General features: G+C 40.8%; 2 protein-coding genes across 2 annotated transcripts in view; one reads left to right on the top strand and one right to left on the bottom strand.

Moving 5' to 3' along the window:
* Nucleotides 1–8336, top strand: part of TEX9 (testis expressed 9) — a 72710-nt gene extending 64374 nt beyond the window's left edge. The window contains exons 10-12 of the mRNA XM_016428574.2: nt 2841–2975; nt 6108–6242; nt 7005–8336. Coding sequence (XP_016284060.2) covers nt 2841–2975; nt 6108–6242; nt 7005–7082 — 348 coding nt within the window. The 3' untranslated portion in view covers nt 7083–8336. The remainder of the gene's footprint in view (nt 1–2840; nt 2976–6107; nt 6243–7004) is intronic.
* Nucleotides 8337–12507: 4171 nt separating this feature from the next.
* The window catches only part of MNS1 (meiosis specific nuclear structural 1), a 31997-nt gene continuing 29274 nt past the window's right edge, over nt 12508–15230 (bottom strand). The window contains exon 10 of the mRNA XM_001378001.5: nt 12508–12896. Within this exon, the coding sequence (XP_001378038.4) occupies nt 12816–12896 (81 nt within the window). The 3' untranslated portion in view covers nt 12508–12815. The remainder of the gene's footprint in view (nt 12897–15230) is intronic.

Genomic DNA, 15230 nt, shown 5'->3' with positions numbered 1-15230 from the left:
TTGGTTCAGATCCCTCATTATCTCCCCGAACTGGACTATTTCACTAGTCTTCTAATTGGTCTCTCTGCCTTTGTTCTTTTCACTCTCTGATCCATTCTCTATTTGGCTGGCTACCAAAGTGATATCTGTAAGCTGCATGTCTGATCCTGGTGCTCTCCTGCTCCATAACCTCCAGAGGCTCCCTAGCACAAACTCAGACGTCTCTCTTTGCCATTTTGTTTCCTTCATAGCCATTCTCTAGCCTGCCTTTCCAGGTTTCTTCTACATTACTTCCTTTCATGACTTTATAGTCAATCAGATTAGCTTTCCATCGCCCTCTCCCTTCCCTGATACAAACTGCGCCACATGCCTGGAATTCATTCCCTTCTTCTGCAACTTGGGATCCTTGGCTTCTCCTCAAAGCCCAGCTCAAGCTCCTTTCCTAATACCTTGGCTTCCTCACTGAAATATCCCTGTCAATGAACAGACACAAATCTGTAACCGTAAATAGATACATTTGTATTTTATATATTTATATGTATACAGGGTGCCTAGAGACAGGGGGTTCTGAATTTAAATCTGGCTTGACACTTCCTAGCTGGGTGACCCTGGGTAAGTCCTTTAACGCCAGTTGCCTAGCTGGTGCCACTCTTCTGCCTTGGAACCTATACTTATTGCTGATTCTAAGACAGAAGGTAAGGGTTTAATAAATAGATAGATAAATGCTTGTTGGTTGATTGTCAGCTTTGGGCTATCTCTTAATAAGATGAACTTCAATAGGGATATATTTTATTTTTATTTTATTTTTTAAAATATTTTTCCAAATTTACATGATACATTTTCTTTCCCTCCCTTCTTCTCTACCTCCTACTGGTGCTGACAAACAGTTTCACTGAGTTGTACAAATGTTATTACTTTATAATATAGGGATATATTTAAAGGGATAAAAATCAACTTCACAAGTATAGGGTAGGCGAGGCAAGTTTGTCTGTTAAATGTTAAATATGAGACCAAAAAAAGCTAACATGTCCCTAGACTGCATAAGAGAGCTATAATTTTGATGAACAAGCCAAGGATATAGTGCCTTTACATTGTGCCCTGGGGAAGCTACATCAGGAGTGCTATGTTCTATTCTAGGTGCCATGATTTAAGGAGGCCATTGATAAGTTGGAGAGCAACTAAAGTACTGCATCCAAGATAGTGAAGGGTCTTGAGCCCATTTATGGATGAGGTTTGGTTGGAGGACCTGGGGATATTTTTCTAAGAGAAAAGAAGGTTCAAGGAGAATGTGATAGTTCATTTATTTGAAGGGCTGACATGTGGGAAAAGAAATGTGGCCTATTCTAAGTCTAGAGGATATAACTATGAACGAAAGGTAGAAGCTGCAAAAAGGCAAATTTAGTCTTGCTGTTAGGAAAAGATATCAACAATGAAAACCATCCAAAAGTGGAGTGGACTGCCTAAGGAGGTGATGTCTTTGGAGGCAGAAACCAAATGGCTACTTGTCAGGTATATTATAATATATGGCCACTGAGGTCCCTTCCAACTCTAAAAATTTATGATTGTGTGATTATTTATAGCTATTATGATTTAGTCCAAGCCCCTCAATTTGCAGATGAGAAAACTGAAGCCAGATACTTGAAGTGACTCAGTATTTGACTCAGGTCCTTTGGGTCTATGTCAAAAACTCTTTTCATTATGCTGTATTTTACAGTATCCACTCTAGTTTTGACTGTTCTAAGGTCCAGTGACCTACTAGAAAAACACATTACTTCTGAGATCCCTCTGTTCCAACCATGTTACCTTAGAAACAAAAATTAGATGAATGACTTTAAGAAATATAAATGAAAAGATAATTAAGGAAACTATATACTCCAAGTAACTGAGAAACTAGTAATGGCTCTACAGAAAAGATTGTCAAAAATATTTCCCTCCTCTCAGCAGAAAGATAGGAATCTACATTGGTAAAGAGTCTTATTCATGATCAAACACTGTCATTTTATCAATTGGGTTCTTTTTTTTTTTGTTACAAAGAGAAGGGTCAGTATAGAGAGGACCTCCATATTTATCTGAGTTATTTATTAGCTGATTTATCTTTTACCAGTAACTAAGAGGTGTTGTAACTTTTTTTCTTTTTCTATGTCTTTTATTGCCTGACTAAAGTATAGGAGAATAAGACCCTTCCAGTTGTATGCCATATTATCACTTTTGGGGGGGCCATAATAGTTTAAGTGGAAATATTTAGTCAACAACAATACTAAGCAGCCAATTATGAATTTCAAGTTTAGATGCAATATTTGGGAAATTGTTGTGTAGGCTGGTATTTTCCACTTAGAATTAGGGATTTCCCCACTGTGTTAATGGAGAAAGCACTATATTTCCTAGAATCTGCAAATAACACAGTTCCCAAAGTACTTCTGTGATTTTCTGGGGAGGTTTTGTGTGTGGTTTATTCTGATATTTTTGTTTGTTTCTAATTTGTAGCTTTATTAGCTTTCTCAAAGGACTAAAAAACAGCTGCTTTTAAAAGGCACAGATGACAATTTACAACATTATATAAATATTTTAAAGTATTTATATACTAAAAGATACAAGTCTCAACAAAATATTATTGAAATACTATTTCATTATCCTACTATATTCACACATCTTAGTATATATTTCCATAACCATGTCTTTATATGGCCTATTCCTTTATTGCCTTGGGTCTTTATATACAAAGACACCATTTTTCCCCCCAGAGGTAAAGGATGAAAAACAAAGGAGAAGAAAAGGGAATGGTGAAATATAAAATGGGTTAAATAATCAAATGAGCACATTATGTTATAAAAATTCTATCTTTTTATTGGTTTATCATACAGGAATTAGATAACAGAAGGAAACTACAAAAACAGGCTTCATCCAGTCAAAGTGCCATAGAAGTTCGCTTGAATAGAGCTCTTGAAGATGTAGAAAAGTATAAACTGGAGTTAAGTAAATTAAAGCAGAGTAACAAGGTATGGTAAAGATGTAATAGTTTTGGTGATAATCACCTTCATTAGCATTATCTCTAATGCAGAATAGACCGGCAAAATATACTTTTAGAAATTTTAAATAAAAAACACTGCATGTTCTATATGTTTTCTTTGTTTAAAAAAACAATAATCTTACTATGATTGAAATAATAAATAACACAAAGATCAGTGAAGACACATGATATAAGTGTAAGCTGTGTTAAGGCATGTTACTAAGAGCATGTACAAGAGGTGGCAATGAAGACATCTGGTCCCACAGCAAGAGAGACAACAGACAGCAACCTGAGTGGCTTATTAGTCATTAGGAAGCACTGGGGAAAAGAGGAAAGCCTTTAGCATGTTAAATGGCTACTGTATAGAAAATGTATGGGAAAATCTGGCTAAGAATTACACAGGATGAAATCTCTATATATTTCACAACACCAAAGAAAAACTAGAATTAGATATCTTGAATTGTATCGCAGTTCAGTGGTTGTACAGTAATTCAGAGGGTGTTACTCCCTAAACAGAGACTATATTTCTATGACCAACCGGAAAGAAAACCCTGGAGTTTGCTACCTGTCCACCTTTCTCCATCAATGACATAGATGATGGAGTTTTGAATATTTTGGTTATATTTGCTATTGACTGAGAATCAAGTATCAGTAACACCTTGGAAAACAGAATTAGAATTAAAAATGACCTTCATCAGTGGTCTGGTTCAGTGATGGCAAACCTTTGAGACAGAGTGCTGGGCCCTGCCCCACCCCCTACCCCCCAGACTGAGTGCCTTGCCCCCAAAGACCCCATGTTGTGCTCTGCCTCCTCCCCCATGAGTGCTGGGCACACCACACATACCCTTCCCCCATACAGGGGAGGGAGGAAGCATTCCCATTGGGCTGCTGGGTGGGTGAAATGAGGAATGCCCTCAGTGAATGTAGAGGGGGGAGAGGAGTGGCCCAAAATACCCACTCCCCTTTAGCTCTGCCATCTGTGAGCCACCCACCTTACCCCCTGTACGCTCCCATTGGCTGCTGGGTAGAGGGGTGGGAATGTGAAAAGATGTCCTCAGGCATAGTGGAGAGGGGGAGGGGAGCAGCTCCACCTAAGTCCCTCTTGCCTTTCTTGTAACCAATGGGGGGTGAGGTGGCTGTGTGCCCACAGAGAGCTCTCTGCACACCATCTTGGGTACCTGTGCCATAGGTTCACCATTACTGGTCTAGTCCATCCTTACATATGTATTTGGGTAGCAAAAACAAATGGACTACTTAACTGTCATCATATATAGTTTAATCCTTCAAGGATCTATTATTTCCTCAGCATGTATCCTCTTCACAAGGGCAGGTTGTAATCCCTTTGTTTCTTAGTAGATGATTTTACAGAGTAGTTATGGTTAATTGATGAGAAATGACGAATAGGCAACCATAGGGGAAAAAAAGATTTTAAAGTAATGGTGGACCAACAACAAGCTGATTTAAGCCAGTAACAAAGTGCTGTTTTAAAAACCCAGTATGTCTCCCCTCCCCAAATTGGTTATGAGAAACATATTTGTCTCAGAGAAGGTATTTCATATGGTACCCTTTCTATTACTCTGAAGTTTAAGGAGTAGAGTTATTTGTTCTTAAAAAACAAAAAACAAAAAACCTTACTTTCTGCCTTATACTATGTATTGGTTCCAAGGCAGAAGAGAGAAGAGTGGTAAGGGCTAGGCAATGTGGGTTAAGTGACTTGCCCAGAGTCACATAGCTGGGAAGTGTCTAAGGCCAGATTTGAACTCAGTACCTCCTGTCTCTAGACTTGGCTCTCAATCCACTGAGCTACCCAGCTGCTATAATTCACTTGTAAATCCATTTGAATTAGTGTTTTTCTTCCTTAAGAGTTCATATATAGCTTTCTTAGAGAAATCAGATTGTTCAGGTTCTTTATTTTCTGAATGATTAATCTAGGCATTTTCTATTTTTAGAAAAATCATCTATTTCAATTTTTCCATTGTTGTTGTCATATAATAGGGCATGGCAGTTCCTGATCATTTTCTTATTTCATTTCCATTTTTATAATTTCCCCTTCTCATTTTTTTATTTTGGTGCTTTGGTTTTCTTCTCCTCCTTTGGATATGATTAATAGGGGTTTTTTTTTCCTTTTATGAATATAACTTTGTTTTTTTCCAGGTCAATAATATTTTCATTGTCAGTTTTGTTTTTTTCTTCTTTGACCAAAAGTGTACTCAGTTGTGCTATTCTCAAAAGAAATACTTGGAAGTTTTCGATACAGTCATGTCTGGTTTCCCTCCCCAAAGCATCAGGATTAAGCAAGGATGCCCTCTCTCTCCATTATCCTTTATTTTACATAGTAGTGCTAGGAATGATAACTGTTATAGTAATAAGAGAAAAATAAATTGAGGTTAAAGTATTGCGCAATTTTCCTAGTGCAATCCATCTTACAATCCTATTTTGAAATTCATTCATTGTCTTTTTTTTAGACTAACTTAGTTGGTGGTCCATCTAATCAGACAGTAAACATTAACTGAATGCCTACTATGGACCAGGCAACATGTCTCAACATGTCTCAAAAAGAGACATAAGACAGTCTCTACTTTCAAGGAGTTCAGTCTAATGGAGGAGGCAGCAAGCAAGCAAATACCTACAGAGAAACTAGGTACAGGAGAAATGGGATATAACTAGAGAGAGGAAAGGCATTAGAGTTTAGAGGGACTGGGAAAGGCTTCCAGGAGATGATGTGATTTAGTTGGGATTTAAAGGAAGCCAATAGGCAAACGAGGAGGAAGAGCATTCCAGGGATGAAGCACAGTTAGAGAAAATTCCCCTAGCCAAGGCCTTTGTCCAGGTATAGGGTAGTTAGGTTGTGCAGTGGACAGTGTTGGGCCTAGAGTTGGGAATACTTTAGTTCAAATCTGGCCTCAGATACTTCCTAGTTATGTGACCCTGGGCAAGTCATTTAACCTCTGTCTGCCTCCATTTCCTCATCTGTAAAGTGGGATAATCATAGCATCTACCTCTCAGAGCTGTTATAAGATCAAATATATTTTATAAAGTACTCAGCAGACATCTGGCACATAGTAGAACTTAATAAATGTTTGTTTCTGTCAGCGAACGAATTTTTTCTGTTGTGTTATAGGACTTAGCAAATGAAGAACACAAGAAAATTGAAGAATTAAAAGCAGAAAACAAGAAGCTGGAAAAACAAAAAGGAGAGTTAATGTCAGGTTTCAAAAAACAGATGAAATTAATTGATATTCTGAAAAGACAAAAGGTAAGCTTATTCTGAAAATTAAATCATAGATAATACATATATAATTGATTGTGTATATAAATATGCTTTTAAGGACTTTTTTTATACTAAGGCATTTACAGCCTTGTTTTTTAGGTACCTGATTATAATTTTTAAATAAAATTTTCACATACCAATTTTATAATCAGTTATTTATCATCATTACGATGTTTGAGTATGGAGAGAGGAAATAAGTATTTCTCTAGCACTGTGTGCCAGGCACTATGCTTATCTCTCTTACAAATCTATCACTTGATCCTCATGGCAACCTTGCAGAGTGGGTTACTGTTATTATCACCATCATTTCACATGTACCCCAATTCTTTGAATTCCTCATATTGTTCCCTATAGGACAGTGACATTCCATGTATTTGTGTACATTCATTCAGGTATGCATTGGTTTTTTCCCAGGTCTTTGCTACCACAAAAAATGCTACTAGAAGTATTTTGGTATATATACAACATTTTTTCTTTCTTTGACTTTAAATATCTAGAGATAGAGAGAAATGGATGGATGGATGGATGGATGGATGGATGGATGGATGGATGGATGGATAGATCTATATTTTAGCAATGGGATCTCAGTTAAAAGGCATGGATCTAATTGTTATTTTTAAAAGCATAATTCAAAATTGTTTTTCATGATGGTATTTATAGTTTATTTTTATATTGAATATATTTCAAATTACTCTGTGATTTACTGATTCCCAATTGCTACTAAATTAAACAATGTTTATTTAACAGATGCACATTGAAGCGGCTAAGATGCTATCTTTCAGTGAAGAAGAATTTATGAAGGCACTTGAATGGGGGAATAAATAAATTTGATATAACCTCAAATAATTCCACCAAAAAATTCCCCCTACAAGAAAATTCTGTTTCTGATCAATTAGAATTGTCTGATTTTATTTGTAAGTTTGAATATTAAAATATTTCTAATTATCCAGTAGATTGGGGGGAGGTGTGCAAAAGCTGCATAATTCACATAGAAAAAAATTATGGTTTCTGATATATAGAGGAAAATCTAAAGTTCCCTTGTATTTTGATTATTTGATTATTTAATACAATATTTATATAGCATAGAAAAGATTTATCACTGCGAAATATACCTTAAGGATTGATAAAAGAGATGCAGAGATATTATAGGCACATTCATTCATTGTGATATTTTCAACAATTAAAGGTACTAGTAATAGTTTTCTTTCAATATTTTGATTTTGAATGAATTTAAAATTGAATTTAAAAATGAATATTTTTAAATCATAGTAATTACCAGTAAGTTCAGCAATACTTCCTAAACTGGTCTATCTGCAAACTTATGCACTTATTTGAATTCCCAAGTTATTTTAATATCTCAATAAAAATACAAATTTCATGTTTATGTAATGGGGAGAACAGTCTGATGAGTGCTACAAGTCGACTTGATCATTTTATAGAGCACAGGCCTCTGTTAGAAGAAAGCATCTTCCATAACCCCTTAGTGAAAAGACAGCAGGAGCTTCATGGATTGGTCCTCAGTGACTTGATGGTTGTCTAAGGTCCAGAAGGATGGGCTTCTTCACAGGCTTCTTCCTGTGGTCTCTAAGAGTGAGCCAAAGACTGGCCCACCTTGAATTCCCTTTTTCATGCAATTTCTCACCTTGGAATAATAGACCAGAATTTAGTAGAAGAGGGGGCTCCTCTCCCCTCCCTACCCCCAGCCCCATTTTTCCCCTCTCCCCAGCAGTGTCAACTCATAGCAGAAGAGCATGGCAATGAGAGAAGGCAGCCTGAGAGGGGAGATTCCCGAATGCCTCCCTCCCTCCCTCAAGGAGGATTTTTAATTCCCTAGGCAAAATGGAGAGAAAGGAGATTTCCTGAGAAGCAACAGGTTTGACAGGTGTGTTTTGAGTTGCAGGGATAGTGTAGGTTTGAGGTGAATGTGGTGTATTTGTTTATTGAAAAGCCTATCTATCTTTTCCATCTCTTCTGTTTGTTTCTTAATGTTTTATGCTTCTTGGGTCTGCCCCTGTTGGTTTTTTTTTGCCACGGGCATTTTCTGGGATGGGTTAAATAAAAGCTGCTTAGTACCCTCTACCCATATTATATCATGAGTATCTTTGTGTGATGAGACAGCTTTGTTTTAGAGGATTTTCTGGATTTTGATTCTGGAATAGGGTCAGAAACGAAAGGAGAATGGAAAGCCTCTGTTGGTAGCAATCTCTAGACTAAATGCAATTTATGTGAGCGCAGAGCGCCCCCAGCTGTATTTAGGTGACCTTTATGCAGTTAGCTGCTCCTCAGGAACCACAGGTCATCAGGGAGTTCATGAACTCGTGAAGAACGCTAGTTTGAAACACATAGCCCAGCAAGAGAGCTTTTAAAGCAAATCAGTTACAAATATTTGTGTAAGGACAATACTAACCAAACAAACAGTGGGCTCAAGAATGAAGAGAGTGAAATATAAAGCAAGTCCACAGGTTTCTACACAGAAATAACAAAACCCAGGATATCATAGGAGAGCCCATCCTAAAATAATGTCAAAATATATAAACTATCTGGTAGTCACTCTATCAAGACACTCAGGACAAATAAAATACCTTATGAACAAAGGAAGACAAATAATGGGTGGCATTCTAGTAGGCTGTGGTTAGGCTGAAGTAACATAAATGATATGATAAAGCTACTTAAGTGAATTTACAAAATGTAGTAAGCATATCAGTCTACCAAGCACGTACTTTACAGAACCAAAGAAAATAATATAACATTCCCTTTGAGAAAACAAAAGGTACCAAATTGAAAGGGAAGACACGAAAACAGAGCATATAACACACATCAAAACCTCAAACTATTATAAATCAGTCGTCAGAATGATTTACTTCTGGTTAAAAAAATAGAAAAGTAGACCCATGGAACATATAAAACTCTGAAATAATCTCCTTAGTCCAGTGTTTGATAAACCCCAAAGTATAAACTACTTGGAGGAAAGACAAGTTCTGTGAAAACAATTTTGAATAAGAGGTTTAGAGCAGCATTTTATTCTACATAACGCATCCCAAACTGATATGTGACCTACATGTGGAAGTCCACATGATTAAAAGAAAAAAATGGAAGGACCTACATTTGGCCCCAAGCATGTCTGGAGAAGGTCTTAACCAGACATCACAAGGTGATCATAAAAAATGAGATCATCCTAGTGCTATCTGTAAGGACGAAGCTCTATCTTCTCCAATTAATCTCCAAAGACCTAGATACCGTTATTAAATTAATCAAAAAGTATATACTAGATAGAAACATGTCCTGAATTTGAGAGAATTAACATGCTTAGATTGCTGTATGAAAACAGATGGTGGCACACAGGAAACATCTTGCAATTATCAAAGAGAATTAGAGACGTTCCTTGTTCTGTTTATGAAGACGTTGAGTCCAAGGGAAATCTAGCCAAGCAGTGGAGGACTCAGCCCAGAGGTACCTCCTGTACCTGTAAAGAGGGCAGCCACCCCCTTTGCTCCCCAGCCATATCCTTACCATGTTATTAGAATGAGATCAAACCAATGAGAGGTGATGTATCCAATATGGCGCATGCACACACTGAGGACAGACGTGGACCAACACAGACACCAGTGGACCTGGAAGGGAGGAAGTACATAGCTTTATGGAGTATGCTGCAGAGAATGCTAGCCATGGAATCTTTGGAACCTGGAAGCCATACCTCTGGGGAACTTCTTGAGGAATCCTCGAAGGAAAAAAAGTTCTGAGTTGAATTTACTTTGGTTACATGTTTCCTAGGTAGCTCAGTGTTTAAAAGCACTGGAGTCAGGAAGTCTGGAGTTCAGTTCTTAGCCCCAGACACTCCCTAGCTGATGCTGACTGCCTAATGAAAAGATCCAATGGACAAGGAAATGGAAAGCAAACCCTTTGAAAGCTTATGTGCAATAGTGCTGGAAACTCCAGCCCCATAGCATTGGTCCTAATACATACACTCTCTGTAAGGGTTAAAATTAAAGGGTTAGACTAAATATATAAAAATGTGGTTGCCAAAATTATATTACTCAAGTCAGAATGACTTTTAGCAATTTATAAAATAGAGTGAAAGAATAAAAGTAAGGAAATGAGAGAGAGAATAGATAATTACTCTGGCTTGGTCCAAACCAGGCAGAGCTTCAGAGGCCCTAGCAAAGGGGCCCAGAGGTAAATTAAACAAGGGTTCTAGCCACGAGGCCTTCTCCAAGATGAGTCCAGAGGCCAGTACCTCCAGGAAAGCCAGGTAAGGGAGTCAGCCTTTTTTCACTCATTCATGTGGCAGTTCTAAGGGAAAATCAAAGAGCAGTTCAAGGTCCTAAGCCTGAGCTTTCAAGGTCAAGTTCTAAGGTGAAAAATCTGATCACAGGAAGTTCTTGCCACTTTTAAAGACCCTTCCTTTCATCACTTCCTGTGCCTTCCTTCCACTTTGCATGGACCAATTGCAGCTATATTTTTGCTTAGGCCTGCCCAGGGGGCAGTCAGTTGATTCTGATTCATCATTCACTATAGCACATGGGGGTCACAGACCTCCCCATACTTGAGAATAAGTGGGGTGTTTACACTTCTGGTGATAAAATCTAAAACTGGGCAGGGGTGAATTAATTCCATCTTCACATCTTCCAGGGCATGATGATGTGAGTGGAGTTGTAGAAGTGGTCACATGTGAAATTTAAAAACTTGCAAAAAACAAAGGAAACCTTCACAACTGGACTGTGGCAGGGGTGGAGTGAGAGGATGGGGCCCTTTGCTTCAAATATATATTTTTAAACTCTTACCTTCTGTCTTAGAATCAATACTGTGTTTTAGTTCCAGGCAGAAAGTTAAAAAAAAAAAGTAAAAGAGGTAAGGGCTGGGCAGTGGGGGTTAAGTGACTTGCCCAGGGTCACACAGCTGAGAAGTGTCTGAGGTGACATTTGAACCCAGGACCTCCTATCTCTAGGCCTGGCTCTCAATCCACTGAGCCACCCAACTGCCCTCCCCCCTTCAAATACTTGTAAAGTTCTAATATCTAAAATATTTAGAAAGTTAATACAAATATAGGACCAAGAACCAATAGCTAAATGGTCAAAGGATATGAATGAATGAGTGAATACATTAAGGGCTGTGCCAGGTAATGGGAACACAAATATAAGCAAAATAGTCCCTCCCCTCTGTTAATGTTCTCCAAGGGGAACACGACATGCAAGGAAGAGTCACAGGGACAGCGGCCAAAGTCTGAGGCAGGCAACTGGCTTGTCCTCCTCAGCCTTCATGTTGGAAAGGAGGCAGGGAGGAGGGATGTCCAACGGAGGCTCTGTGAGGAGGCTCTTGAGTCGAATGCAACCACTGGTCTGGACGCTTACAGTAGCTTCTCTGCCGGTCACTGGGGGCCTGTGGAATCCTTGGACTTGTCTGACCCATCCTTCATGGTTCATATTAAACATTATTGGGTCAGGAAGGTAATAGATACTTCCTTCTTAGTCACAGAAATGAGGAAAGCTGGAATGCTTTGTTATATAAAATCCTCTGGCAACGGAGGCTAGATGACCAGGAGAATAAAGACGAATGACCCTAGTGTGCATGATGCACTTGGGTGTGTGTGCCTGTGCTGAGGTTGACCCCGGTCATCCCTGGAGGACGCTTCAGAGGCAGGTTGTGTCTCGGGCCTTTGCTTATTATTGAGATGATTCAGAGTTGAACCATGACTTCTAGTCCTGAGCTGCTTAGGGCAGATGGGGTAATGCAAGGTGGCACCAGAAGTGTAAATGATGCCTCCTGCAGGCCAGGAGCAGATAGAGGTGTTTTATGAACGGGTGATGTGGCTGTCTTCAAAGCCCTGACCCTAGAGGAGCACTGCTTTGTGCCTAGTTGACAGCAATTGCCTGGCCCATATTACCTATGAGAATGCAGGGTCACCTCTGTAATCAAGATAAGGTTCCTTCTGAAAAGCGGTATCATGGGGAATAGGTGAGAAAGATGGCAACGTGACCCATTTTTAGTTCACAGTTGGATTAATCCACAGAAAAACGAACATTTTAATATACTTTTGTATGTTTAAAAGTAAGTAGTCAAAGGAAAAACCTTTTACTAAATTGCTGGAATAAATTCTGCCTAATTCAGATAAATGACAGTTTCCTCTTTGTTTAGAAGACTTTCAAGAAAATAAAAGCATTTTATCAATGCATTCTTTTTTCTTGAACATATATCCCCTCCCTCCAGGCATGCTGACTGTATAACAGTAGAAGTAGTCATTGGAAATCACTTGTAACTTGAAAAAAAAGAATTTTATTGCTTATCTCATTTTACTCTAAGACCTTTACATTTATTTAATAATTAACAAAATGCTTAGAAACTCAGCAGTTACTTTTTCTAAGATTTATTGACAAGGCACATCTGTATTCTCTGACAGATGGAGGTATATGAGGATTGTCAGAGATTCCGATGGTTTAAAAAATTCCAAAGTAGGAAGGATTCTTTTACCAAGACAATGCATGACCAGTCACAACCGATACAGAAGTCAGGCTGACATCTAGTGGTGACGGAGAGCAATCCAGTTCTGGATGACATTCTTTCTCATTGTGGGTCGCTTTTCAGATAAGCTTTCTTGAATGCTTCACCAAGCATATCGACGTCTTCCTCATGTTTAATTACTCCCTAAAAGGAAAATGCTTTCGATTATTTTAGGTTACCAGATATTTCACTAAATGTGTAATTTGTGGAAACCTTGAGGCAAAGACTTTTAAAACTAGAAATCCCAAAGAGATCAGTTATAGCCCAAACCCTTCATTTGAGAGATGAAGAAACTGAGGCAAGTTAAGTGTCTTGTCCATGGTATGGGCCAACCTAAAAGCATGAATTGATGGAATTAAGAAATGAATTCCTTGGACACAGTTTATTCTGAATTTCCTAATTTAACCATTCAAATGAGGGGTGTCCAAGGCAAGGGCTCTTGTAGTGAGGAACTGGCCCCTTCTCTTTTCCCCAGCCTCCCTCTAGGGCTGCCCTCTAGGTAGGGTCCCTAATTCCACTTCGGGGGGATCTTTTGTACCCTTCCTCCCTCCCCCAAATACTCACTGTAGGCACAGGAGAAAGGGGAGGGCAAATGGAACTTGAAAGCGTCCAGGATTCTGGGTCTGCCAGCCTTAGTTCTAGGGGCCATGGTGGAAGACCTTACTAAAAGGAATGTATTGGATTGTACGAAAGATTAGGAATTGGGACTCGGGAAACTGCCGCCTCCACTCCCGGCTCCTGCAGTCCTGCTGGCGCTTCCGTTCCTTGGCTCATTCTGCAAGTTTCTCCAGTGCCTTCAGACGGAGTAGTCCCTCTTCCCCCTCCTCCAACGACGGGACCACTTCTCTGCTCCCAGGAATAGCTTTACAGTTCGGGTCCTTCAGAGCCCGCATCCCTTACTGCGAGGAGCCTTCCTTCTCCCTAGGCCCACAGCAAGCTCACTGCTCTCTTCTAAGTCCATTCTACAAAAGCCATCCCCTGCGTCCTCGGACCTAGCCTCCCTCCTTCCAGCCTCAAAGTCTCCCACCTCCACACCGCGGAGCCAGGAAGAGGCGTTCACGCTCCTCGCTCCCCTGAAAACCTGGGGAGCTACTGAGCCCCACTCGCTCCTCCTCTCTCGATAGCTGTCGCCCGGCGAGCTCTCCGTGGCTCTTCCAGGGCTTCGGGGGCGTTAGCACGTGGCTGAGCGCTCTGCCTCACGCAGCGCCAGAGGCGCCCTCCTCCTCCTTGTCCGCTCCGCCTCCGTCATGCTCCAACATGGTTCCGCCTCGGCCGCCTTCCCCTCCCCCCCCCCGCCCCCGCCGGGGCTGGACTGATCTCCCTCCAAGGTCGTAGCTTTCCCAGCGTTCTCTGGGCACCACGCGCTACCCTCCGCTCTCCTCACAAGCTCTTGTCCGTGTCGCGGTTGGGTTCGTGTGCGCATAGTTAGTTCCCCAAAGCCTCGGGATAGCTCTGGCTCGCTCCCCTTTCTCTCCTCTCGGTCTGCGCAAGCTTGGCCAACCTTCTGACTGGTGGCAGGGCTTGGCGCCACGGGGAAGGGTGACCGGAAAGCGCCGGGAGGCAGAAGGAAAGGCCTCAGCGCCGCTTCCCTGCATGAAAAGACGGGGTTGGGAGCGGCAGCCACTTGAGCCTTGGAGTTCTCAACCCCGGTCACCTTCCCCTGTGCTCAGATCCCCACTAGCGAGGCCAGCCTGAGCTGCTCAGCCGCTACGAAATGAAGCTGAGGGATTGGTTTGCCTTCGTTTCCTCATCTGTAAAATGAGCTAAGGAAGGAAGTGAGGAGCCAGACAGGACTGAGAAAAGACTGAACGTCATCAAAAACCGAAGAGCCACTTGGGCCGTGCTGGCAATACTTTGTTCTATTCTTATCGATTCCTTCTTTTGCTCCCCACAAAAACTGCTCGGAACCTTTTCCAAAGGCTCATCAGCCTCCACCTTGACTAACAGTCTGAGGGAGCTCTCTGGGCTCCCATTTCCCACCTCAAACGTCTCGGTATCATCACCCATTCTCTCCTCCTTTCCCTCGCTCACTTTTCAGTGGAACCTCCCCCAATGCTTAGAGGCTCTCCCCGCCCCCCGCAGCTGTCATTGTTCTCGGTCAACTTGAGTCTCTTTCCCCTTCTCTGGCTTGTTTCCATTTGCTTTGCCAAAAGGGGGGAAAAATGGTTAAGTCCCCCAAATGCTAAAAAAAATCAAACCAAAACATTCTCCTTAAACCCTCTTCCCTCATTCCAATATCTGTTCTCTCCCCTTCGTGGTTAAACTTCTTGAAAAAGCTGTTTCGCCACGTCTTCTCCACCTCCTCTCTCTTCAGCCCTTTATAAACTCACTTCTCTATATCCACCGACCTCCCGAGACTATCTTCTCCTGGATGCCAAAGGCAACGGCCTTTCTCCCCTCATCCTCCAGCCCCTTCATCGAGTCACTGATACAACTGCCCACTCTTCCTTCTGCCCGCCTCCGAGCCTCGGAGCACTG

This window comes from Monodelphis domestica, chromosome 1, assembly GCF_027887165.1.
Source record: "Monodelphis domestica isolate mMonDom1 chromosome 1, mMonDom1.pri, whole genome shotgun sequence".
Taxonomy (NCBI): Eukaryota; Metazoa; Chordata; class Mammalia; order Didelphimorphia; family Didelphidae; genus Monodelphis; species Monodelphis domestica.
This window is presented reverse-complemented; position numbering and strand designations above follow the sequence as displayed.